This window comes from Dipodomys ordii, unplaced genomic scaffold, assembly GCF_000151885.1.
Source record: "Dipodomys ordii isolate 6190 unplaced genomic scaffold, Dord_2.0 Scaffold64, whole genome shotgun sequence".
Lineage (NCBI taxonomy): Eukaryota > Metazoa > Chordata > Mammalia > Rodentia > Heteromyidae > Dipodomys > Dipodomys ordii.
The window spans coordinates 2,645,553-2,669,224 of NW_012267280.1; the positions used below are offsets into that span (position 1 = coordinate 2,645,553).

At 54.4% G+C, this 23,672-nt stretch overlaps 2 protein-coding genes across 2 annotated transcripts in view; one reads left to right on the forward strand and one right to left on the reverse strand.

Annotated features, from left to right (window-relative positions):
* The window catches only part of Lonp1 (lon peptidase 1, mitochondrial), a 16,031-nt gene extending 1,225 nt beyond the window's left edge, over positions 1-14,806 (reverse strand). Inside the window, exons 1-14 of the mRNA XM_013022659.1 lie at positions 14,378-14,806; positions 11,305-11,393; positions 10,328-10,447; positions 7,694-7,922; positions 6,631-6,692; positions 6,135-6,264; positions 5,793-5,876; positions 4,678-4,898; positions 3,452-3,590; positions 2,692-2,870; positions 815-902; positions 587-709; positions 366-482; positions 1-141 (exon numbers count right to left, since the gene is read on the reverse strand). Coding sequence (XP_012878113.1) covers positions 1-141; positions 366-482; positions 587-709; positions 815-902; positions 2,692-2,870; positions 3,452-3,590; positions 4,678-4,898; positions 5,793-5,876; positions 6,135-6,264; positions 6,631-6,692; positions 7,694-7,922; positions 10,328-10,447; positions 11,305-11,393; positions 14,378-14,806 — 2,151 coding nt within the window. The remainder of the gene's footprint in view (positions 142-365; positions 483-586; positions 710-814; positions 903-2,691; positions 2,871-3,451; positions 3,591-4,677; positions 4,899-5,792; positions 5,877-6,134; positions 6,265-6,630; positions 6,693-7,693; positions 7,923-10,327; positions 10,448-11,304; positions 11,394-14,377) is intronic.
* A 2,416-nt stretch (positions 14,807-17,222) lies between these two features.
* Catsperd (catsper channel auxiliary subunit delta) overlaps positions 17,223-23,672 on the forward strand; it is a 43,396-nt gene continuing 36,946 nt past the window's right edge. The window contains exons 1-6 of the mRNA XM_013022660.1: positions 17,223-17,308; positions 17,764-17,818; positions 19,434-19,507; positions 20,129-20,201; positions 22,082-22,196; positions 22,916-22,983. Coding sequence (XP_012878114.1) covers positions 17,223-17,308; positions 17,764-17,818; positions 19,434-19,507; positions 20,129-20,201; positions 22,082-22,196; positions 22,916-22,983 — 471 coding nt within the window. The remainder of the gene's footprint in view (positions 17,309-17,763; positions 17,819-19,433; positions 19,508-20,128; positions 20,202-22,081; positions 22,197-22,915; positions 22,984-23,672) is intronic.

A 23,672-nucleotide genomic window follows, 5' to 3' on the forward strand; every position in this document is an offset into this window, starting at 1 on the left:
CTTCTCCACCTGCTTCTGCAGGTTGCGCACGCCGCTCTCCCGGCAGTACTGCTTGATGAGCAGCGTCAGCACCTCCGACGACAGCTTGGCCTTGGTCTCGTCCAGGCCGCACAGGACGCGGGCCTGGGGCACCAGGTACCGCTGCGGAACCGGAACCGAACCGCGGGCTCAGCGGCCCCCTTCCCCCCGGCGGGGGCGGGCCGAGGCCTCCACAGCCAATGAGTGCCCGGGGCGTGGCCTGCGCGCAGCAGGCTCCACCCCACGGCCCCGCCCCCAGCCCCAGCTAGCGGCTCTCTCCAAGCCGCCTCTGGGGAACAGACCGGGTCCCTGTGGCTCCTGCCCCGCGAGGACGGAGGGGGCCTCACCTCCGCAATGGCCAGCTTCTCCTGGGCCACGTACCCCGACACGTTGATCATCTCCATTCGGTCCCTCAGCGGCTCGGGGATGGTCTCCGTGATGTTGGCCGTGCAGATGAACAGCACCTGTGAGCCACAGGAGGCGCTGGAGGCCAGGCGGGTGCCCCGCCCCGCGGCCCGCCTCCCCCAGCGCGGGCACAGCCAGGGTGCACACGAGCGCGGGCCCGCACCTTGGACAAGTCTACCGGCACGTCCAGGTAGTGGTCCAGGAAGTTGGCGTTCTGCTCGGGGTCGAGCAGCTCCAGCAGCGCCGACGACGGGTCGCCCTGGTAACCGCGGCCGATCTTGTCCACCTGGGGCGGTGGAAGGAGGTGCTGTGGCAGCGCCCCACTCCCCGGCCCTCCCCAAGCTCCCAGGAGGGGCCTGGGGGCGGCTGGGAGGTCTGGGTGGGCACGCACCTCATCTATGAGGACCAAGGGGTTCTCCGTCTTGGTCTTTTTCAGACACTGGATGATCTTCCCGGGCATGGCCCCCACGTAGGTCCGCCTGCAGGACAGGGTACGGTTCGCAGCTGTATGCTGAGCCTGGCCCGATACCACACCCAGCAGCCAGAAGCAGGCAGCCTCCCCGGTCCCATGAGACCAAGCCTGTGTCCTTCCAGCCCTCAGAAATAGAAAGGCAAACCTGACAACCAGGGGCCTGAGGCCTGCCCCAAAAGCAAAAAAGTACATGGCTCGAGGTGACCAGGGACCTACCATGGCTTCCAACCCTAGCATCACAGACAATAAAGAGCTGGGCCCAGTCAGGCTGGGTCTCCCCAGAGAGCAGACCCAGCATAGCCCCAGCAGGCCCTGGGCCTGGCCCTCAGGTGTCCTGTTCAGCAGTGGGTGGGCCCACAGGAAACCAAGGAACTCCACATTGGGTGGTCTACATGCTATGCATGAAGGATGTTTTTGTTTTGCCAGTCCGGGGCCTGCACACTGTCCCTGAGCTTCTTTTGGCTGAAGGCTAGCTAGCACTCTACCACTTGAGCCACAAGCATCATTTCCCACTTTTTCTGTTTGTGGTATTGAGGAATCAAACCCAGGACTTCATGCATGCTAGGCAAGCACTCTACCACTAAGCCACATTCCCAGCCAATGAAGGGCTTTTCTTTTTCTTTTTTTTTGGTGGCGGGGCTTGAACTCTGGGCCTGGTCGTTGTCCCTCAGCTCTTCAGCTCAAGGTGAGCGCTCTACCACTTGAGCCACAGTGCCACTTCTGGTTTTCTGGTGGTTCATTGGAGTTAAGAGTCTCAGACTTTCCTGCCCTGGGCTGGCTTTGAACTGTGATCCTCAGATCTCAGCCTCCTGAGTAGCTAGGATGACAGGCGTAAGCCACCAATGCCCAGCTGTGAAAGACATTTTTTTAAGAGCAAAGGTGAGGAGGAAGCCAGGCTGGAATATGGCAGAAGAGACTTTCAGAGAGAGGGCGCAGCTTACACAAAGGCCCTGAGGCACTTCCACAGCAGTATATGAAAGCATGGAGACCCACCTGGCTGAGCAGAGGGGAGCAGGGAGGAGGAGGGCAGGAAGGCGGGGCAAGGCCCTGTGGGCTTGGGGAAGGACACAGAAAGATGGGAGCCAAAGGAGGCTGTGGACAGAGGGATTTTGGTGCTATTATGACCCTTTTCACTCAATCATCAGCTTCCTGTCCATGTCCCTGATTTGAAACCAGGCTGACATAGCCATGTGGTGGCCAGCTCCAGCCCGGTGAGACCCAGCCCTTCAGAATGCCCAGTCTCTCCTCCCCAGGGGCTGCAGAAGGACTGCTGGCCTCTCCAGTGCCCATTCCTGCTTAGATCCTGCCCTCAGCCTGCAGGGATTGGGCCCTCCCAGCCTCAGGCCCTCTTTACCTGGGTAATGCCTCTCCGGGCTGCAGCCAGCCTGGGTGGAGGACTGAATGTGTTCAGAGAGGGCAGAAATGCCACCTTTTAAACTTGGGAGTCTATTTTGTTCTTGGGTAGTTCTGAGCCAGGGTCTCGCTCTGCAGCACCAGCTGGAGAAAGTATATGCTTCTCCAGCCTCCTCTGGGAGCCGGGACAACAGGCATGTACTAGTGCACTCAGCTGCCTTCCTTTGGTGGAGGGAATGACTGGGCTCCCAGATGCCAGGCCTGCATGCGCTATTCGAAGGGGCAGCCAAGCCTGGGCCCTCCGGACAGCAAGCAGGAGGCGGCGGTGGTGGCCGAGTGGGGCAGAGCTGTCCTGCTGTGTACCAATGCTGTGCTGCAGCACAGCCCACACCAGGTCAAGTGACCCCCAGAGAAGTATCAAGACCTGGGGGGCCTCTACCCACCTGTGCCCCTTGATCTCAGCCACGTCGGTCATGCCGCCCACGCTGAAGCGGAAGTACTCGCGGTTGAGGGCGCGGGCGATGGAGCGGGCGATGCTGGTCTTGCCCACGCCAGGGGGGCCGTAGAAGCAGAGGATCTTGCCCTGGGTGGAACCTCGGAGCTGGCTGACAGCAATGAACTCCTGGGGGCGGAGGCAGGTCAGTGTGCAGGCTGGCTGGGCACCCCAAGTCCCTGGCTGCCCTTTCTAAAATAGAACCTGGCCTAGGAGCTCACCACGGACACAATGCCTTACGGACATCTGTGAGCTTCAGGAAGGAGCTGTCCCCCGGGGTGTGGCTGAGTGGGGCCGTCACTGCCAGCCATCCTCACCTCAAAGCCCTACCTCACAGCCCCAGGGCCTGCTGCCTCCTCCCTCCAATCTCGCACCTGGCAAGCAAGCAGCCAGCCCTGTGAGGGGGGAGCAGGTTTGCAGTGCTTCCCCTCTCCTGGCCCCTACCGGCTCCCCCCAAACCCACCAGTAGGCCCTTCCCAGCACAGGCTCAGCAGTGACATGCCAACCTGGACTACAGCAGGCCTGGGCCTTGGCATCTCCCTGGGGTAGACCAGGCCTGGGAGCAGGAAGGGATGACAAGGGCACAGGGCACCCGCACGAATGTGGCATCATGCTCTAGCACAGTCCTGGGCCTCGCAGCCCCAGAACAGAAGCTAAGCCAGCTCATCTCCTTGAACGCCGGGACCCAGGACACGGGACGGCAGCCTCACCAGGATGCGCTTCTTGACGTCCTCCATGCCGTAGTGGTCCTCCTCCAGCACGGCCTGCGCTCGCACCAGGTCCAGGTTCTCGTCGCTGTGCTTGCCCCACGGGATGGACGTGAGCCAGTCCAGGTAGTTCCTCGTGACGCTGCCAGAGAACAGGGTGTGAGCAGGTCTGGGCCACGCACGAGGGGCTGGGCTGCGCAGGACACCAGGATGGCCCTACAGCAGCCTGGGGGCTGGGCGTCTAGGACAAAGCGGTGATGGGGGAAGCTCTCCCAAAACAGTGAGGAGGTAGAGGCCAAGCCTACTACCGTTTGGGGCAACTATTGTGCCACTCTGAGCCTGGATACCAACCCAGGGAAGCAGGACAAGGCGGGACAGTTAGTACTTCCCTCTAGGTGACCCTATCACCATGTCCTGGGGGGCCTCAAGGACTGGGGCCACCACAGCCACCCTGTGCACACGCGCACACTGGGAGAAGCCTGGGGATGGCAGCAGGGCCTGTGCAGGCCTCTTGGTGAGGCAGGACTGCTGGGGGGCCTGGAGGATGGAGCTGTGCCATGGACCCTCTGCTACCTCACGCAGCATCGAGGAGAGGGTAAATTACCAATCTCAATAGGGACTGTCCAGGCCCAGCGTCCCCACCGCGCCCTTATGAGAGGAGGCGGTGGGTGGAGACTGCGAGACACTGCACTGCTGCTTTGACAAGGGGGGGAAAGGCCACAGTGAAGGGAGGCGGGGCCTCTGGACACAAACAGGCAGCAGAGAGGCTGGGAAGGAGTCAGCCCTGCCCCACCCACAGGCACTCTGCTCAGGGAGGCTCTGCTAGACTTCAGCACCACCTGGGGCCACTGGAGGCATTTCAAGGTCCTGGTTTTCTGGGCCGTTGGCAAAGCAGTGTAATCTTGCCCGCCACCCAAGGGGGAAAAAGGAGAAAGCTCCAGGGCACCAAGTATACTTAGTGTCATCCAACCCTTCCTGGGAGGCACTCTGCGGGGACGCCCTGGCTCAAGAGCTGCCTTGGTAAGCAGCAAGCAGTTCTGTGGCAGCAGGTGTCTGTTGTGTGGAACACAAGTGCCACCAAGATTCCCACAGGAACTCAACCCCCGGGTCCCAACGTCAGGCACAGAACAGCCGAGATGAGGCGGCAGTTGGCCTGGGCCAGATGCAGGCGCAGCGTGGTGCCCGGACCCTGCTCCTTCCTGTCTAGCATGAGGGCCAGGCAGCCATACTTGAACTCCGAGGAGTGGTTGTCCAGCAGCCCCAGCTTGCTCAGCTCCTCATCCACCACGTCCATCACGTGCTTGGGTACCACCAGCTCCTTGAGCCGCTCCCGGAACTTTTCCTCGATGGCATCCTTGTCCTCTTTCTCCAGCCCCAGCTCCTTCTTGATGATCTTCAGCTGCTCCTGCAGCAGGTACTTGCGGTGTGTCTGCTTGATCTTCTCCTCCACCTGGAGCCGGGCAGGGTGGGGCACTCAGAAGGGGAGGGTCTGACTGGGACAGGCACTCCACTTGGGGTGGGTCATATGGGGACTACTGAGTCATCAGCACAAAGGGACGGGGGAAGGAGAAGAGGGCAGGGCTGGGGTTCAGCTGAACAGACCCCTCCCTCACCTTTCAGGGCTCAGAAGAGAAACCGGGAGCCCTAAGTCTCCAGTCCTTTCCTTCTTCCTCTTTTGCAGTCTGGGGATAGAGGCCCCGGCATTGTATGGGGCAGGTTAAGAGCTCACTGCTGAGCTGACACCAGTCCTCCTCTTTATAACCCAAAGGAAGAAGTTCCCTGTTTTCCAAACTGACCAGGCCTGGCCCCCCAGCCTCCTTCAGTGCTCAGGATTGTTTGGCCATCTACCCTTAACCACAGCCAGATGTGCTAGGTGCTCAAAGATGGGATGAAGGGATGAATTTTACCTCAACTAAAACTAGCCTGGCATGGTCATTCGCAGCTGTAATCCCGGCTACTCTCAGGAGGTGGCGATTGGGAAGACCGTGGCCAGCCTCAGCCAAAGTAGTGAGACCTCATCTCAACCAAGAAGCTTAGCATGGTGGCCTGCACTGCTATCTCAACTACACAGGAGGTGTACATAGGAGGATAATAATCCAAGATTGGCCCTAGGGATAAAAGACTGGGGACATAACACAGCACCTGGCTGGCACACACAAGACCTTCAATTCAAACCCCATTGTACAAAAAAAACAAAAATACAACAGGATGGAAGCAAAGCCCAGCAGCTCGGTGTCTGAGGTGGGAGAGGTGGAGCCCAGGAGTTGCAGAGCAGCTGAAATGACAATCAGACCCAGACTCCCAACCCACCCGTCTGTGCAGGGGCCCTGGCCACCCCCCTCACCTCACGGCCCAGGCGCTGCTGTAGCTTGCTCAGCTCAAACTCCTTCTTCAGGAGGGAGAGGGCCTTGTACAGCCGCTTGGGGATCTGCAGGGCAGGGCGTGGATTGTGGTCAGGGCTCGCTGTCCCAGGAAGCAGGCTGCCAGCCGTACCATGCACTGGGGCGCATTACACAGAAGGGCCCAGGGGCCTGGCTGCCTCAGGAGCATGGGGGCCAGTGCTGACCCAGACGCCCTCATCCTAACCCCTGCCAATACCACAGCCCCACTCAGACAGGGTGCAGGCAGCCAGAGATGGCTAGACACTCGCTGCGGTGGCCCCTGTGCAGGTGCGGCAGGTACTCACATTAGTCTCCTCCAGCACGTCCTGTAGCTCGTGGGACTCAGCCCCCGTGAGCGCGGCCCCCATGTCGCTCAGGTAGATGGGGTTGTCCACCACCCTCTGGCCTGCCTGCATCATCTGCAGCACCGACTCTCTGAAACCACCAGCACAGTGGGGCCTGGGGCTGGCCCGAGGCAGGCCGCAGGCCCCACACTCCACTGGCTTTGGGTAAGGCCCTTGAGTCACAGTGGCAGCCCGTCTGCCGCCATGACACCTGTCCCTTATTAGACACCTCCTCAGCTACGGCCAAACCCTATCCCTTAAAAGCATCTCTTACCAGCTAATAGCCAAACCCAAGGGGCAGGACAGAGTACCTTGGCTGCAGCATGAGGGGTCATTAACCCCCCCACACACACACACACTCTCCCCACACACAGGATGTCACTGAGCCAGGAGCCCTGGCCTCAGATCCCATTTGCTGCGGGGCAGCTGCAGAAAGGCCCTGGCGTGGGACACTGACCTGTAGAGAGGGTTCAAGGCGATAATGTCCCGGATGGTCTTCACAATCTCAGCAGTCAGTGCCTGGCGAGGAGACCAAGACAGGCGTGAAGTCCCCCACACAGGGAGCACAGCCCTGGCACTTTGCCCTACCTCCTGCTCCACCAGCCCCGGGGCCAGAGTAGGAACCCAAGGTCATCAGGGCAAAGGGATTTGTGTAAAAAGGAAAGCCTGCCTCTCAGACCGCTGGGTCAGTCCTGATACGACAGACAGGAGAACGAGGGTGGCTAGTTTCTGCTCTGTGTTTATTATTTTTTTTTTTTTTACATGTGCAGCCCGGGCTGGCCTGGAACTGGTGACCCTCCTGCCCCGGCCTCTCCTGTGTTTAAATGCTGCAGCCACACCTCCCTCCACCTCTGTCCCAGCTCGGCCTTGTCCTGTGGGCTGAACCTGTCCATCACTAGGGCTCTCAGCAACCATCTCCAGGAATGTTGGCCAGGCTCTGCAGAGACTGAGAGGCTCCTCTACAGGGCTGCAGCCGCCCAGCCAAGCCAAACACCACCCTTGCCTGGCTTTCAGTCTCCAGCTTTGGCCAGACTGTGTCTCAGGGGTCCTGGCCTTTCTCATCTCAGTGGCTGAGGCTCAGTCGTGGGCCTTTCCTTCCATATCACAAAGTTTTCATGGGCAGTAATGACAGTACAGCCATGGGGAAAATCAGGAGGTAAAAATCAAATGACGTCCACATCCTGTCCTCAGCATCATGGGTCAGAAGGCACCTGACCTGCCACAGTGTGGACCTGTGGGGCAGAGGAACCCCACGAACAAGGCATTGACCAGGCCAGTGGCAAAAGCAACCTCGACCTTCAGGGACTGGAGCAGACATCACCAACCGATTACAGGACTTTGGAGCTCAGAGCACCCAAGGCCTTCTGGGACACTGGTACCTAAAGGGGATCAGCTCAAAGCCTCTGTGGGCTCCTGTCTCCCAGCTACTTAGAGGGCTGTGGAGTGGAGACATGGGGAGGAGGGAGGGAAAGAGAGAGAGAGGGAGGGAGGGAGGGAGGGAGGCTCGGTGCAGCACTCACCTTCACCTCCTCAGTGACCTGGAAGTCTTCATGGACCACGTTCTCCACTTCCACCATGAGCACCTCGCTGGGGGCATCGGCGGGCTCCATGGCCACCTCCAGCTGCAGCTTGGCGGCTGGGTCTTCCTCCGCCTCCTTCTTGCCGCGCTTGGCCTTCCTGCGCGGCTTCTGCTTATTGCCCGCCTCAGGCTCCTCGGGCTCCACCTCCAGCTGTCTGCTGATGCGAATCCTGACAAGAAGCAGAACAGCCACCCTTGTGGGTACCTGCTGGCCCCCAAACTGGAGACCCCCAGAGCCCCACCCCACCTTATCTATGTTCCAGAGCACATGGAACATTCTGGGAAGAGCTAGGGAAGGGAGCACCATGGCTGCCCTGTCCTTGGCCTTCAGCTCATCAGCCAGAGCCCCCTCCCTGCAGTCCCCTGACCTCCACACCAGCACCCCTGCACCTCTGCACAGGGAGTTGGCCCACACATTCCCACCCTTCCCTTTTTGGGCTTTGAACTCAGGGCCTGAGCCTGCATCCTCGCCCCTTTTTTTTGCCCGGGACTGGCACAATCCTACCTATAACCTCCCTTGTAGCTAGGGTGACAGGTGGACACCACCACGCCGAGCTTGTTGGTTTAGACAGTGGCACTTTTGTCCAGGCTAGCTTTGAATCACAATCCTCCCAATCTCAAACTCCCTAGTAGCCTAGATTTATGAGTATAAGCCACCACACTGGGGTTTTGGTGGTGTTTCTTTTGAGGTAGGATCTCACTTCTTACACAGCTCAGACTGTGTAGCCTAGCAATTCTACTAGCAATTCTCCCTCAGCCTCCAGAGTGCTAGGATCATGGCAGATGCCCCTATGCCAGGTCAGCCCTGTCCATGTCTGTCTCTCCCATGCTCCAGCTACCATGAGCACCTAACCTCATTGCTTACACCTGTGCCTCCCCACTCAGGATGCTGGCTGGACAAAAGTGAGCCCTATGCAGCAATCTTGGCAGCCCAGAGACAGCAGCCAAGTCCACACACACACACACACACACACACACACACACACACACACACACACACACACACACAGACACACAGACACACACACACACAGAGCAGCCAAGTCTCCACCCCACCCCCCCTCACCCCCCCACACACACGGGGAAGAGTGGTACCTTCTTCACAGGTGGCCTGAAAACCACCCAGGATCCACTCAGCCTGGCTGACTGCCTCCTGACAATTAGCAAGCCCCCAGGGTGAAGGAAGCAGGGAGCAGGCCAGGCTGTGGGTACCCGAAAGCCAGTCAAGCACCTGAGCAGTGCAGGGGCGGGGCAGGGCAGTTGCCCCAGTGTCCAGGGAACACCAGCAGCCGCTCCACTCCACTCACTGTATACATGTAACACAGGAAGGGGTGAGGAACCTGCCCACACCACCTCAGATGACTTAGGAAGCCTGATACAATGTAAGCACTGTCAGCAGCTGTTACACTGTACCGTTTAGAAAACACTAAGAAAAGAGTCTGCATCCTTCACAACCTTCCTTTCCCTGAATACTTCCCTCTAGCAAGCAGCTGGGAGGCTGGGTGACTAAGGACAGAGCCAGCTGAGCTCGCCCATGGCAGCTGTCTTTTTCCAGACAGGATCTTGCTAGGAGCTCACAGCTATGAACTCAGGCTGGCTTTGGATCTCAAATTTTCTGCTTTAGTCTCCAGAATGCTAGTGTAGAGGCATATGACACAGTGATCCTACTGACTCTGAATCAGGCCTCTCTGGGAAGTAACTTCTCTGGGACAGCATGGGGGCTGGGGGGCTGGGGAGGTTCACCTCCACCCTGGCCCACTGAAAGCAGATGGGACAGGCCTGGCAGCATGGGACAGGACACAGCCTTTAGCATACCTGGGCCAATTCCTGAGTGGGTTCTGGGTCCCTCTAGCTGAGGGAACCTGTGAGCTGTTCTGACACAGGCCTTTAGACGCAACAAAACCCAACCAGAGGCTTGCCAGAACCTTACTGTGCTGCCGAGCGGGGGCTGGAAGGCAGCTGCAGGACCCGGCAGGCAGCGTGCTCTCTGCTCAACCATCCTGGGCAGAGCTGGAGCCCAGAGCTGCCCCTTCAACCATCCATCAGCCATGAGCAGCATGGGATTGCAAACGACATGGACAGTCCGCCAGAAACAAAACCCACACATTACAGCACCACAATCAGAAGCCATCTGAATGTTGAATGTTGCGGGTGCGTGCGACCGGCCCTCAGAACCCAGGCTGTGATAGCCACGGCCACCACCACAGAGGCCATCTAAGAAAGAACCCGCCACTTTCTTTTTTTTTGGGTCCGGTCCTGGGGCCTGAACTCTGGGTCTGGGCACTGTCCCTCAGCTCTTCAGCTCAAGGCTAGAGCTCTACCACTTGGGCCACAGCACCACTTCCAGCTTTTTTCTTTTTGCTTATGTGCTGCTGAGGAATTGAACCCAGGACCTCTGGCATGCAAGGCAAGTGCTCTACCACTGAGCCACCTTCCCAGCCCCATACCCACCACTTTCTGAGGAAGGTTCCCAGTACCAGCGAGGGACCCACAGAGCTGACCAACAAGGGGGCTGCTGAGGGGGCCCGGGGCTCTCCCGGAGGGCTGCTTTCTGCCATCTCAGGCTCCCACACACCTTCTGTGCCCCGTGACGATCATGCGCAGCTTGTCCCCGAGGTCCTGCATCTCATGGATCTGGGCGAAGGTGCCCGTGTGGTAGACCTCGTCCAGGCTTTCCACCACGTCAGACTCATTGCTGAGGGAGACCAACACAAGGGCGCGTTGGTGCGCCATGCTTATGCGCAGAGGGATGTCCCGGGCTGAGAGGGAGGAGGGAGAGAGAAGAAACGCCCCTACAGGCCACTACCAAAACTGCAGAACAGCCTCTCCCAGGCTTCCCACAGGAGTGCTGGGCACACCCCACCACAGGGATGGCACACAAGTGGCAGGTGTCAGCCACAAGGAAGGCTTCCACCCTCCTCACCTCCACCCTGGCCCACTGAAAGGACACAGCCTTTAGGGGTCTTACTGGGAACATGGGACTTGGCAGTTGGGTTGTTTTTGTTGGTTGTGCAGCTTGAACTCTGGGCTTGGGCACTGTCCCTGTGCTCTTCAGCTCAAGGCAAGCACTCTACCGCTTGAGCCACAGTGCCACTTCCAGTTTTCTAGTGGTTCATTGGAGATAAGAGTTTCATGGACTTTCCTGCTCCGGCTGGCTTTGAACTGTGATCCTCACATCTCAGCCTCCTGAGTAGCTAGGATTACAGGTATGAGTCACTGATGCCCAGCAATTGGATGGTTTTTACCTGGAGTGAGGTGAATGTACTGGCTTGGCTCACTCTGCTATGAAGTCATTCTAAGGGGACTCAAGGTTGTTTCCCCAATCCAGACGATGTGTAAACTAAGTGTGCAGTACCGGGGTGAAACCCAGGGCTGTGTGCCAGCACTCCCCATGAGTCCAGTGCACTGATGTTTAATGCCAAATCCTCTACCCAGCACTTGGTCTTGCCTTTATGTCAAGGTTGGAAAAGGGGCACAAATTACTCTAGGGGCCATGGTAAATCAGGGTGGCTTTGGGGGTAGGGTGGGGGGACAGAGGGCAATGACACTTACTTGTCATCTCTCTTTAGGAACACGCCAACATATGGCTGGGCCAGACGAACTTTCCTTCTCAGCAGCTCAACCAACTTCTTATTTTTAACCTAGCATGACAATGATGTCAGAGTGAGACACGGCCATGCTATGGCTTCTAGCTACACTTTCCAAGATTATTCTGAGCCGGGTGTCAGTGGCTCATGCCTGTAATCCTAGCTACTCAGCCATCCTGGGCAGGAAAGTCTGTGACTTTTTTTTTTTTTTTTTGGCTAGTGGGGTTTGAACTCTGGGCCTGGGCGCTGTCCCTGAGCTCCTCAGGTCAAGGCGAGTGCTCTACCACTTGAGCCACAGCGCCACTTCCAGTTTTATGATGGTTAATTGAAGATAAGTCTCATGGACTTTCCTGCCCAGGCTGGCTTTCAACTACAATCCTCAGATCTCAGCCTCTTGTGTAGCTAGGATTACAGGCATGCGCCACCTGCGCCCTGCCTGTAAGACTTATCTCCACTTAAGTGGAGCTGAAGAGCTCAGGGACAGTGCCCAGGCCGAGTTCAAGCCCCATGACTGACAAAAAAAGAAAAAAAAAAAGATTATATTCTCTGACAACATGGTAAATTCAACCCAGGACATTAATGAAAGGAAACAGGGACTGACAGGAGTAATGACATAAACTAGATGTATTCCTTAGTGGCCACGCCCCCTCCAAAGCACAGAAATGGCGAGTCAAAAAACTAATTAAACCAGATACAAAACCAATTTCAGTGGCAAAATGTTTGAAAATCACTACTACTCTGCTTTTATTACTGTCAGGACAAAGCTGTGTTTGCTGATGGTTCATACATATATTCCTACTAGTTGGGAGGCTGGGGGAGGACCTTGAGTTGCAGGTCAGCCTGGGATACACAAAAACAACCCAACATGCACGTGTGAAATTCAAATATGGTTGTCCCACAGGCTGCTAACTTCTTCAGTCTCCATGGGACCATTTTGTAATGACACCCCTGTGCAACTCACTGATCTTCTACCCCCACCACCACGGCACATTCTCCATGTCATTTCAAAACCAAGTTCAAGGCTATTGTTGTCTTCTAGAAGGTCAACGCTACTTTCAAGCCTGCCTTGAGTTGCAGGCTGGGCATGGAACTGTGGCAGGCATGACCATCAGCAGAAACTTGTTAACCCTCACGGCTATGCGATTCCTGATTCATGGGGGCTCAGGCTGGCCACTTGCCTTTCAAACAAGCTCCTGGATGACGGTGACACTGTGGCTCCAGGGAGCCACAGTGTTTAACTCCACTTGGGGTCCAAGATTACCTGACACTACTCTAGACAGGGCCCCTGCTCTATACTCAGAGGCCACCAATAAGAACAGAAGCTATTAGAGCAAGTTAGCCACAGGGTATCAGTTACAAACTAAATGGAGCTTTGCTAAGAGGCCCACAAACACTTAGGGGTCCCAAAGCAGTGGCTCCTAACTCACTTTCTGCCAAGAGCTGACAAATGCATCCTGAAACTGTCTCTCCTCTTTGCCCCCACCCTGGCAGAGTCCCGTTCTTATTTACTAAGTAACACTAAGAGCAAATCAGAAACGACCATATGCCTGCCTAATATTACACACAACTTGGGTAATGCCTCCCCCTGGCGCCTCCCCGCCTTCCCCTCCCAGGCTTTGTGTGGCTAGTTGTGACTCATGTGGCAGAAAGAGCTCTTAGAAGATTCATCTCTCTTCTCAGGTGCTGCAGCAAGGCACCTGTCACCTAGCAAGGCTGAGGGGGCCAGACAAGGTGCTCAGTCCTGACCCTAGGAGCCTGGGAAGGTACAAGAGATGCTGAAAGTGGAGTTGCTCATAGAGATAAAGGCCTCCAGGGAGAAGTTCTGAAACATCACCAAGGCTTTCCATTAACTCTGACATCCTGGATTCTTTTATGAAGAACATCTTGAGTAAGTGATCACTTCCTTCAGTAGGCAGGAACGGCAGCAGCTTATAGCTGAAACAACTAAATGCTGGACACAGTACTGCAAATCCTTTCCACACAGTACTTGCATGCAACTCCCACAACTCCTTTTCCAAGGAGCCAACTTGTTAGGGAAAGTTGGAGCCACAAGATGACCCACAGAGATTGACCGTGGGTCCCTTTCACTAACTACTCACAAAGATGAGCAGCTCAGATACACACTGGGAGGGCAGAGGGACCCCATCTGTGAGCACCCCCAATAGCAGGCTGCTGCTGCTGCCCTTCTGTTCTGGGTTTTTCCTTTCCCAGGGATCCTTGAGATTGACTTGGCAGAGTGGCTTGGGGAAAGGATGTGGAGGCTGATTCATCATATGACCTTGCTTATACAGCTGATAACCTTTCTGCTCCATGATTTGAGTTTCCACGGCAGTTGAAAACAACAATGGTGAAGGGATGGGAGGGGGAGGGCATTTGAGTGCACACCACTCTGAAAGCTTGTGGCTTTCTCCCTGTTACATCACCCTACTTTCCCTACCTCCTCATGGCTCTTACTCTGAAAGCATCTTATTGGTTTACTGTCTCTTCTACCAGAATTGTGGTTCTTCGGTGGCACTGTTTGGCTTGTTGGTGTTCCCAAAGCCTGGCAGAGGGCACAGGTCCACAACGCTGTGGAAGACAACTTGTCCTCTCCCCCATCCCTCCAGCCTCTGGCTCATTTCCAGCCGTTAATCTCGGCTTCAAGCACTCTGATCCGCTAGAATGTAAGCTCCAAAGACAGCCATTTTTGTATCCAGAGTGTCTACAACTGTGGCTGATATAAGGGAAGAAGGAAAGAGATACTTGTTTAACGCGAGGACGAATCTTCCAACTAGGCTCTGCAGCTGCTGCCCAAGAAACTGCCGCAAAAAAACTTTTACGGCTGGTCCCTCCCAGATTTCAATCAACAGGACATACCTAACTAAGCTCACTGGGTTCCCGTAAGGGGAAGAATCAGTGTGGAGAGGACCGGGAGCCCCACACCAGCCTTTTGAGAATCAGGTGTGTCGTTAAAGATTAGAGGCACGAGGGCGCTCGGCGACCCCCTCGGCCCATCCCTGCTGCCCGCACACAAGGCCGGGGCGGGGGGCTCTCGTTACCTCCACGATCTTGATAAAGCGCGGGAACACCGGGTTGCGGGTGATGGCGATGAGCGGTAAGTGCGGGAACACGTCCGGGATCGTCATGGGCGTGAGTGCCGTTATGACCGGCCCTTCCCCGCCGCCCGAGCTGCCCCCCGGGCTCCCAGACCCTTCCTCTGCGCCACCTTCCGAGGCGTCCTCGCCGCCCGAGAAAGACCCGTGGCCGCGGTTGCTCCCCTCCCACAGCGCTCGCCGCTGGCCCGCGGCCGCCGGGCCTCGGCCCCAAAGCGCCCAAGGAGGCGAGGCGTCGCAGGCCCGCCGGCCTCTGGGCAACCAGGCTCCGGACGCGGACGGGGCCCGCCTCCCGGTGGCGGCCAGCAGCGGCCGCCGCAGGGCCCAGCACCGCGCAGCACCCCACAGCCGCACGTAACCTGTGCTCGCCGCCATGGCCCAGCCATACTGGCGGCGCACCGGGCTTGCGTCATTTCCGCTCCCTAGGCTGTTGCGCACGTGACGCCAGGCGCGTGGCCCTAGACGGAACTGTCCACGGGGCGTGGCCCTGGAGGGGGCGTGGTCCGGAGGGGGCGGGTCCTGGAGAGGCGTGGCCTCTAGGGGCGGAGCTTCTGTGGCGCCGGTGGGCAGGGCTTCCACTTCCCTCTTTTCCTCCCTCCACCCCACCCCACCCCCAGGTCTTGGGGTTTGAACTCTGGACTTGGGTGCTGTCCCTCAGCTCTTCAGCTCCAGGCTAGCACTCCACCACTTGAGCTACAGCACCACTTCTGGTTTTCTGGTGGTTCATTAGAGATAAGAGTCTCCTGGACTTTCCTGCCTGGGCTGGCTTTGAACCGTGATCCTCAGATCTCAGGCTCCTGAGTAGCTAGGATTACAGGTGTGAGCCACCAACGCCTGGCTTCAGCTTCCTTTTAATTTGTAGGTACTGGGATTTGAACTCAAGGTCTCTGTCTTACTAAGCATGTACTCTGGAACTTATCAACCTTTTGCTTCCCACCTAGGGTGCTTCAGGCTTCTTCTGGCTACCTAGAAGATTGTGGATATTCACCAGCGCCCCAGAGAGTGAAACTGGTGTAACAATGGACACTAAATAAAAAATAAATAAAATTTTAAAACAAATGAATCGGGCTGGGAAGGTGGCTCAGTGGTAGAGTGCTTGCCTTGCATGCATGAGGCCCTGGGTTCAATTCCTCAGCACCACATAAGCAGAAAAAGCCAAAAGGGGCACTGTGGCTCAAGTGGTAGAGCACACGCCTTTAGCTAAAGAGCTGAGGGACAGCGTCTAGGCCCAGAGTTCGGGCCCCACGACTGACAAAAAAATTTTAAAAAATAAAATAAATGAATGAATGAATGACAGGAAAGTAAAAAGGAAGACTGTAAATGAAGATGAATGATGATCTGTGTTTATTTGCGTATCTGAAAACAGAACAATGAAAACTCTTGAGCTTTAAGAAGCACGAATAGGCCAGGTGACAGTGGTTTGTGCCTGTAATCCAAGGTAATCAGAGGGTCTGAGATCTGAGGAGTGTGGTTTAAAACCAGACTGAGAGGGGGGAGGGGGGAGGCTGGGAAGGGATGTGAAGGGTAAACAAAAGAGGAGGCTGCAATGCTTGGTAAGAAATGTATGCATTATCCTGCCCATGTAATTGTAACTCCTCTGTACAGTATGTTCACAAATAAAATTAAATTAAATTAAAAAAAAACCAGACTGAGAAGATTAATCTGATAGACTCTTTAACCACCAAAAGGCCAGAAGTGGAGATGTAGCTCAAGTGGTAACCAGCCTTGAGCACAAACAGAATGTGAAGTCCAGAAAACAAAAGTAGGGGTGACATTGTCAAAAAAAGAAAGAAAGAAAGAAAGAAATGTACTCATTACTTGGCTTATGAAGTGGTAACCCCTCTGTACAACTTCATAACAGCAATACAATTTTTTTTTTGGGGGGGGGTCCGGTCATGGGGCCTGAACTCTGGGCCTGGGCTCTGTCCCTCAGCTCTTCAGCTCAAGGCTAGTGCTCTACCACTTGCGCCACAGCGCCACTTCTGGCTTTTTCTTTTTGCTTATGTGGTGCTGAGGAATTGAACCCAGGGCCTCATGCATGCAAGGCAAGCGCTCTACCACTGAGCCACCTTCCTAGCCATATAATTTTTTTATTGTGAAAATATTGTACAGAGGGGTTACAATTACATGGGCAAGATAATGAGTATATTTCTTATCAAGCACTGTAGCCTCCTTTGTTTCCCCCTCCCATCCCTTCCCATCCTCCCCCTGCCCCCCCCCCAGCAATACAATTTTTTTAATGTGAAGTCCTGAGTTCAAGCCTCTCCCCACCCTCTCCTACACAAAAGCAGGATTAAGACGGAGGATGATCGGTATGTATTGTAAAAATAAACGTGTGGCCTACTATCAGATGTGCTGCACCCAGCCCTGTGTCAATGCTAGCCTTCTATCTCTGCTTTACTCCTAAATTTGGTGTCTACCTCCACAAATAAAAACAAATAAACGTGTGGAAATGTCACGGAGAAACTCCTTTTGTACACCTAATGAATCCTTCAAGTGCAACCTTCGAGCATTTGACAACAGAGTCAGACACACGCTTCAGGCATGTGGGTGGCAGAACCTGCGCATGCGCGCTCAGCCGCTGGGGCCAGGTGACGGTGGAGTTGGGCTTTCCAAGGAGGTGTGCGCATGTCTAGAGTTCAAGCAGTGTGCCACGTTCTGCCTGGTGCGCATGCCCAGGCAGAGAGGCTCGTTGGTGCGCATGCTCAGACTCTGTGGAGTGTTCCTGCCCTGCCGCCTCCCCCCCCCCCCCCCCACGCGCGGCGGTTGAGGAGAAGTGTTGGCGGGAGAGATGTTGGTGTGGTCGCTGATGGTGATGGTGGCGGCGGCAGCCATGATGAGACCTTGGCCGCTGGCCAGAGCTCAGACTCTGTGCCGGTGGGGCGGACTTCCCGGGAATGGGGTGCTGCTGGGATTCACTGAGGGTTGACTGAGCCCTGCCTCCCCTCCTGGTCCAGGCCTGTCACTCACCGTCAGCCCCTCCCTGCTCGGGGACCCCCCCCCGCCGCCCCCCCCCCCTACTCCCCCCCCCGGGCCCCCCCCCCCGCCCCCCCCCCCCCCTAAACAACCACCCCCGGCGACACTCCCCCTCTCCCTCCCCCCCCCCAGGCCGCCTCCCCCCCTTAGTCCCTCACTGGGTCACCCCTTCCCTGCTCTCCCCCCCCCAGGTCGTCTCCCTGTCCCCCACCTCAGGCTTTGCCCTGTTGTCCTGTGACCAGTGGGCCAGGATGAAAGGGGTACACACACACACAGGTACACACACACACTCACACATCCACAGACAGCTACACACGCAGGCCCACGACAAGCTGTCTCCTTGTCCCTCCCTCCAGCACCCGCACAGTGAGGACAGGAAAAGTGTTTAATGTTTCCAAGCAAGCCCAAAGGGTATGTGGCTCCCCACCCCACACTCCCTGCACCCCATCTAATCGAATTCCTGCACCGGAATTTTCTTTTTCTTTCTTTTAATCTTTTTACCTTTTTTGGTGTGTGTGGGGGGGGCTGCTGTTTGTGGTGCTGTGGGGGTGAACCCCCCCCAGGTCTCACGTCTACTAGGCACCGATGCAGCACTGAGCTACAGCAGTAGGTCTAATATTTTTTGAGTGCCAGTTTTTGTATTGAGGATTTAGGAATACCCCCTTTGTCCAGCCCTTAGAGTTAAGGGTTTTTGTTGTTGTGTTGTTGTTTTGTTGTGGTGTTGAGGATTTAATTCAGGGTCTTGCAATTTCATAAGTAGGCACTGTACCACTTCAGCCACTCTAGGGCTATCATTGCTTATATTTCAATTATTTAGTGTGTGTGTGTGTATTGGTTCTGGGGCTTGAATTCAGGGCTTGGATGTTGTCCTTGAGCTTTTTGCTCAAGGTTAGCACTCTACCACTTGAGCCACAGCTCCACTTCTGGCTTTTTGGTGGTTAATTGGAGCTAAGAGTCTCACAGACTTTACTGTCTAGGCTGGCTTTGAACGGCAATCCTCAGATCTTGGCCTCCTGAGTAGTTTGAGTGGCTTAGACACCAGCACTCAGCTTATTATTATTATTTTTTCTTTTCTAAATAGTGTCCCACAGTTTTATCCTAAGGGCCAGCCTTGGATTCTCTCTTCTTTTTTTTTTCCCCCCATGGGGATAGTATTTTTTTGTGTGTGTGTGAAAATACTGTACAGAGGGGTTACAATTACATGGGCAAGATAATTGGATTCTCTTATCTAAGCCTTCCCCTCATAGCTGTAATTACTTGAGAGAGCCAGCTTAGCCTTCAAGATCCTCCTGCCTCTCCCTCCTAGAATTACGGGCTTGGGTCACCATGCCTGGATACTTTGTGGGTTTTTTTTTTTTTTATGTGTGTGTGTGCTCACTGATATTGGGGCTTGAACTCAGGGCTCAGGCACTGTCCCTTAGTTTTTTTCCTCAAGACTAGTGTTCTACCACTTGAGCTACAGCTCTGCTTCTGGCCTTTAGCTGGTTCATTGGAGATGAGTCTCATGGACTTTCCTTCCCAGGTTGGCTTTGAACTGGAAGCCTCAGATCTCAGCCTCCTGAGTAGGTAGGATTACAGATGTGAGCCACCAGTACTAGTAGCACAAACCAAACCTGGGGAGGGAGGGGGAAGCTTTTTATTTGGCTATAGATCCATAGCACACTGTAAAGACAATCTAAACAGGTTCCAGGAAAACTTCCCAAACTTCCCCACTCCCCTCCCCCTCCAGCTATCTGATATAACACTGCATCAAAACTGGAAAAGGAGGCCAGGTAGGGGGCCCATACACCTACAGTCACACAACTACTTGGAGGCTAAGGCAGAGGAGGACTTGAATTTGAGGTCAGTCTGGGTACCATAGTGAGACTCCTGGCCAAAAACACAACAGGAAAAAAAGTTATGAGTGCAAGCTGCCTTTCTGATTGAGACTTTGCCCTTCCTATTTCTAATGGTACACAGTAGGAAATGGTTTTAGCTGCTATTTGTCACTGGTGATTTTATTAAGACCTTGTGATTCTCTTTGTAGGAATTTCTGCGTTTCTCTTCTACGACTGTCTTGCTTAGACATCCTTGTGAGAGAAATATAGCTGTGTATCTAGGGTAAGTGACCACTTTTCTTGCCCAGGCAGGCAGGAAAGTCCAGGAGACTCTTTATTTCTAATTAAGCACCAAAAAGCCGGAAGTGAAGCTGTGGTTCAAATGGAAGATTTCCAGCTTTGAGCAAAAAAACCAGGCCATGTATAGAACAAAGAAACTTGTTGATACTGGGTCGTTGTTGTTGTTTTGCCAGTCCTGGGGCTTGAACTCAGGGTCTGGGCACTGTCCATGAGCTTCTTTTTCTCAAGGCTAGCACTCTACCACTTGATCCACAGTGCCACTTCAGGCTTTTTTCGTTTATGTAGTACTGAAGAATCCAACCCAGGACTTCGTGCGTGCTAGGCAAGCACTCTACCACTAAGCCTCATTCCCAGCTCTGATACTGTTTTAAGAAGGGAAAGCAGGATGAGCAAGACATGGAAGGGTGAGGTTGATGGGGGACGTTGTATGCATGTGTGGAAATGTCACAGTGAAACTCTTCTTATACAACTAATATATGCTAATAAAAAATAAGCCAACCAGCAGGCTATAAAGATTAATGTCGTCAAAACAATAATATCAAATCAGGAGCTTTGTTGGAATGGCACATTGGTCCTAATTGAACTCTTGTCTTGTTTATTTCAGGCAACAGATTTTTTTCACCAGAGATAACTTTGAGAGTAGCCTCCTCCCATTCACCATGCCTGAGTGGACAATGGTAGTTACCTTATGAAGCTGGCCCCGGGGCCGCTCACAATAAGTAGTACTGGGGGAAGATATCCTTCCAAAATATCACACTAGTGCGCTTTGTTAGCTGAAGGCTTATTGAACAATATACCCCTTACAGCCACTTGTAAGGCCAAAGAAGATTGGCTCATTCTGCCCTCACTGCCAACCAACTCCTTTGAGTGAAAGGGTGAAGGATGGTGGGTTAGTAAATATTCTTCCTCACATGGCTGAGTTGCAGGACACAGGCTGAGCTCTGTGCTGAGAGAAGTATGGCTTTGTTAGCAGATTAATGTACCCATATTATTATTCCTTCTCCTCTTCCTCCTTGCACTAGGATTTTTTTTTTTGGTGGGGGACAGTTGTGGGGCCTGAACTCTGGGCCAGCACACTGTTCCTGAGCTCTTCAGCTCATAGCTAGCACTCTACCACTTGAGCCACAGCGCCACTTCTGGCTTTTTCTGCTTAGGTGGTGCTGAGGAATGGAATCCAGGACCTCATGCATGCAAGGCAAGCACTCTACCACTGAGCCACCTTTCCAGCCCTGTAATAGGATTTGAACTCAGGTCCTTGTGTTTGGTAGGCAGGTGCTCTACCACTTGGGACACACCTCCATCTCCTTTTGCTTTTTTCTTTTTCAAATAAAGCCTTCTGTTTTTGCCCAAGTAAGCCTGGATCATTTGCCCTTCCTATATAGCTGGAATGGCAGGATCATGGCACTCTACTCAGCTTTTCCTTATGATTATGATTTTGCTGGTACAGAGGCTTGAACTCCAGGCTTAATGCTCTCCCTCAGCTTGCTCACAGCTGGCGCTCTACCACTTGAGCCACACCTCCATTCTGGCATCAGTTTCTCTAGACTGAGATGGATGGACTCTTTGACTCTCTTTTTGCCCAGGCTGGCCTTGAACTTTATCCCCTGAGTAGCTAAGGTTACCACACATGAGCTATGTCTCTCAACTTTTTCCTTTTTTTTTTTTTTTTTTTTTTTTTATGTGGTGCTGAGGAATTGAACCCAGGGCCTCATGCATGCAAGGCAAGCACTCTACCACTGAGCCACCTTCCCAGCCCCGCTTTTTTCTTTCTTTCCTTCCTTCCTTCTTTCTTTCTTTTTTTTTCTTTTTTTTTGCCAGTCCTGGGACTCTCACGACCTGAGCACTGTCCCTGAGCTTCTTTTGCTCAAGGCTAGCACTCTACCACTTGAGCCACAGCACCACTTCTGACTTTTTCTGTGTATGTAGAACTGAGGAATTGAGCCCAGAGCTTCATGCATGCAAGGCAAGCACTCTACCACTAAGCCACATTCCCAGCCCCTTTTTCCTTCTTTCTTTTTTTTGGGGGGGTCCGGTCGTGGGGCCTGAACTCTGGGCCTGGGCGCTGTCCCTCAGCTCTTCAGCTCAAGGCTAGCCCTCTACCCCTTGAGCCACAGTGCCACTTCCGGCTTTTTTCTTCTTGCTTATGTGGTGCTAAGGAATTGAACCCAGGGCCTCAAGTATGCAAGGCAAGCACTCTACCACTGAGCCATCTTCCCAGCCCCCTTTTTCCTTATTTCTTTGAGCCAGGGTCTCAGTCAGTAGGCCAGACTGGCAGGCTAGCCTCACACCTGGGCTGCCATGCACCTGTCAAGGTACTCAGTCCTCACATCGACTTCAGCCTGCATCCTCACACATGTGGCTAGGGAGTGAGCAGAGGTGCCCAAGGGAAGCAAGGTCCGACTTCATCTCCCGAGTTTGCACGTGTCCGGCCCAGGGTAAATGATCTCCCATAGCTGCAGTCCCAGCTGCGGCGGTGGGCAGAGCTGTTCCCGACATGCGTGGTGACAGGTGTCGGGGGCACTGCTGTGACTCTTGTGGTCGATGTCATCATTTGTAGATAACTGCACCAGAAGTCACCTCGGCGCACTTTTCAGGAGGAGCCTTGCTACTGGTGGTGAATGGAAAGGTCTTTGGGTACAACTATAGAGATAACCTCTGGTTTCAATCTCAAGGTAGGTGTATTTTCCCCCCTGGATTTGCTGTGTGTTTCCCCAGTGTGGGAGAAGAGCTTCATTCATCTTTTCATGCCCCTTCCAAGACCCAGCCTCCTGACCATCACCTTATTTGCCAGGAAAATTGCCTGGCAGCCCCATGGTGCAGGGTAGACATCTAGCACCTAACATTGGAACTGGTAGTCTCCACTCCAAATTACAAAGGCCTGGGCTGATGGCTCATGCCTGTCATCCTAGCTCCTCAGGAGGCTGAGATGTGAGGATTGAATAAAGCCAGCCCAGGCAGGAAAGTTCCTGAGACTCTTACCTCCAGTGAACTACCAAAATGCCAGAAGTGGAAGTGTGGCTTAAGTGGTAGAATGCCTTCAAGTTCTGGTTTGCGGTCGTGCTGGGATGGCAGCGGTCCAGCAGGTTTCCTTGTACTTACTGTCCAGTTCTTGGCAGAGCTGGGGATGAGCCCAGGGTCTCACACAGACAGGCCAGGAGAGCACTAGCCGCCAAGGGCCACTGAGTCCGGGCTTGCTAGGAGCAGGGGACCTTTGCCTCAATCTTGACAGGACCCTGGAAGTTTTCTCCAAACTTAGTAGGTGTCAGATGGGGACATGGGCCGCAGAGGCTGCTGGGAAATCCAGACCTTCAGTGAGCTGCCCGGTCAGTGTTCCAGGGAATTGAGGAGACTGCGGTATCTACAGGGATCGTGACTGGTCTTTTCCTTTCAGGTGTAAACCACCCTGTTTCACATGTCAGTGGTGATAATTGCTGCTTTGCTAAAAATGCCTTGTGTGTGGTAAGTTCAGCTGGAATCTTCCCCTCCCTCCTGCACTCTGAATGCAGATGAGCAGGAATGGACAGAGAATGGTATAAAGGGCCTTTGTCATGACCTTTTCCCAGGAATGGGGGGGGGGCAGTCAGAGAGGCGGGAAGGCTCCACAGGTGCTTGAGATGAACTGCTTGGCAGTCTGAATTTGTCCTCCTTTTTTTTTTTTTAAATTGGGACAATGGTTGTGGTTATGGTTCTGGGATTTGTGTGTGTGTGTGTATGTGTGTGTGTGTGTGTGTGTGTCAGTTATGGGGCTTGGACTCTGGGTCTGGGCACTGTCCCTCAGCTCTTCAGCTCAAGGCTAGTGCCCTACCACTTGAGCGACAGTACCACCCTGGCTGGCTTTGAACCGCCATCCTAAGATCTCAGCTTCCTGAATAGCTAGAATTACAGGCGTAAGCCTGGAATTTTTTTAATTAAAAAATTTTTGTTGTTTTTGTCATGGGGCTTGAACTGTGGGCCTGGGCACTGTCCCTGTGCTCTTCAGCTCAAGGCGAGTATTGTACTGCTTGAGCCACAGCATCACTTCCCGGTTTTGAGTGGTTTATTGGAGATAAGAGTCTCACGGACTTTCCTGCCTGGCCTGGTTTTGAACTGAGATCCTCAGATCTCAGCCTCTTGAGTAGCTAGGATGACAGTTGTGAGCCATTGGCACC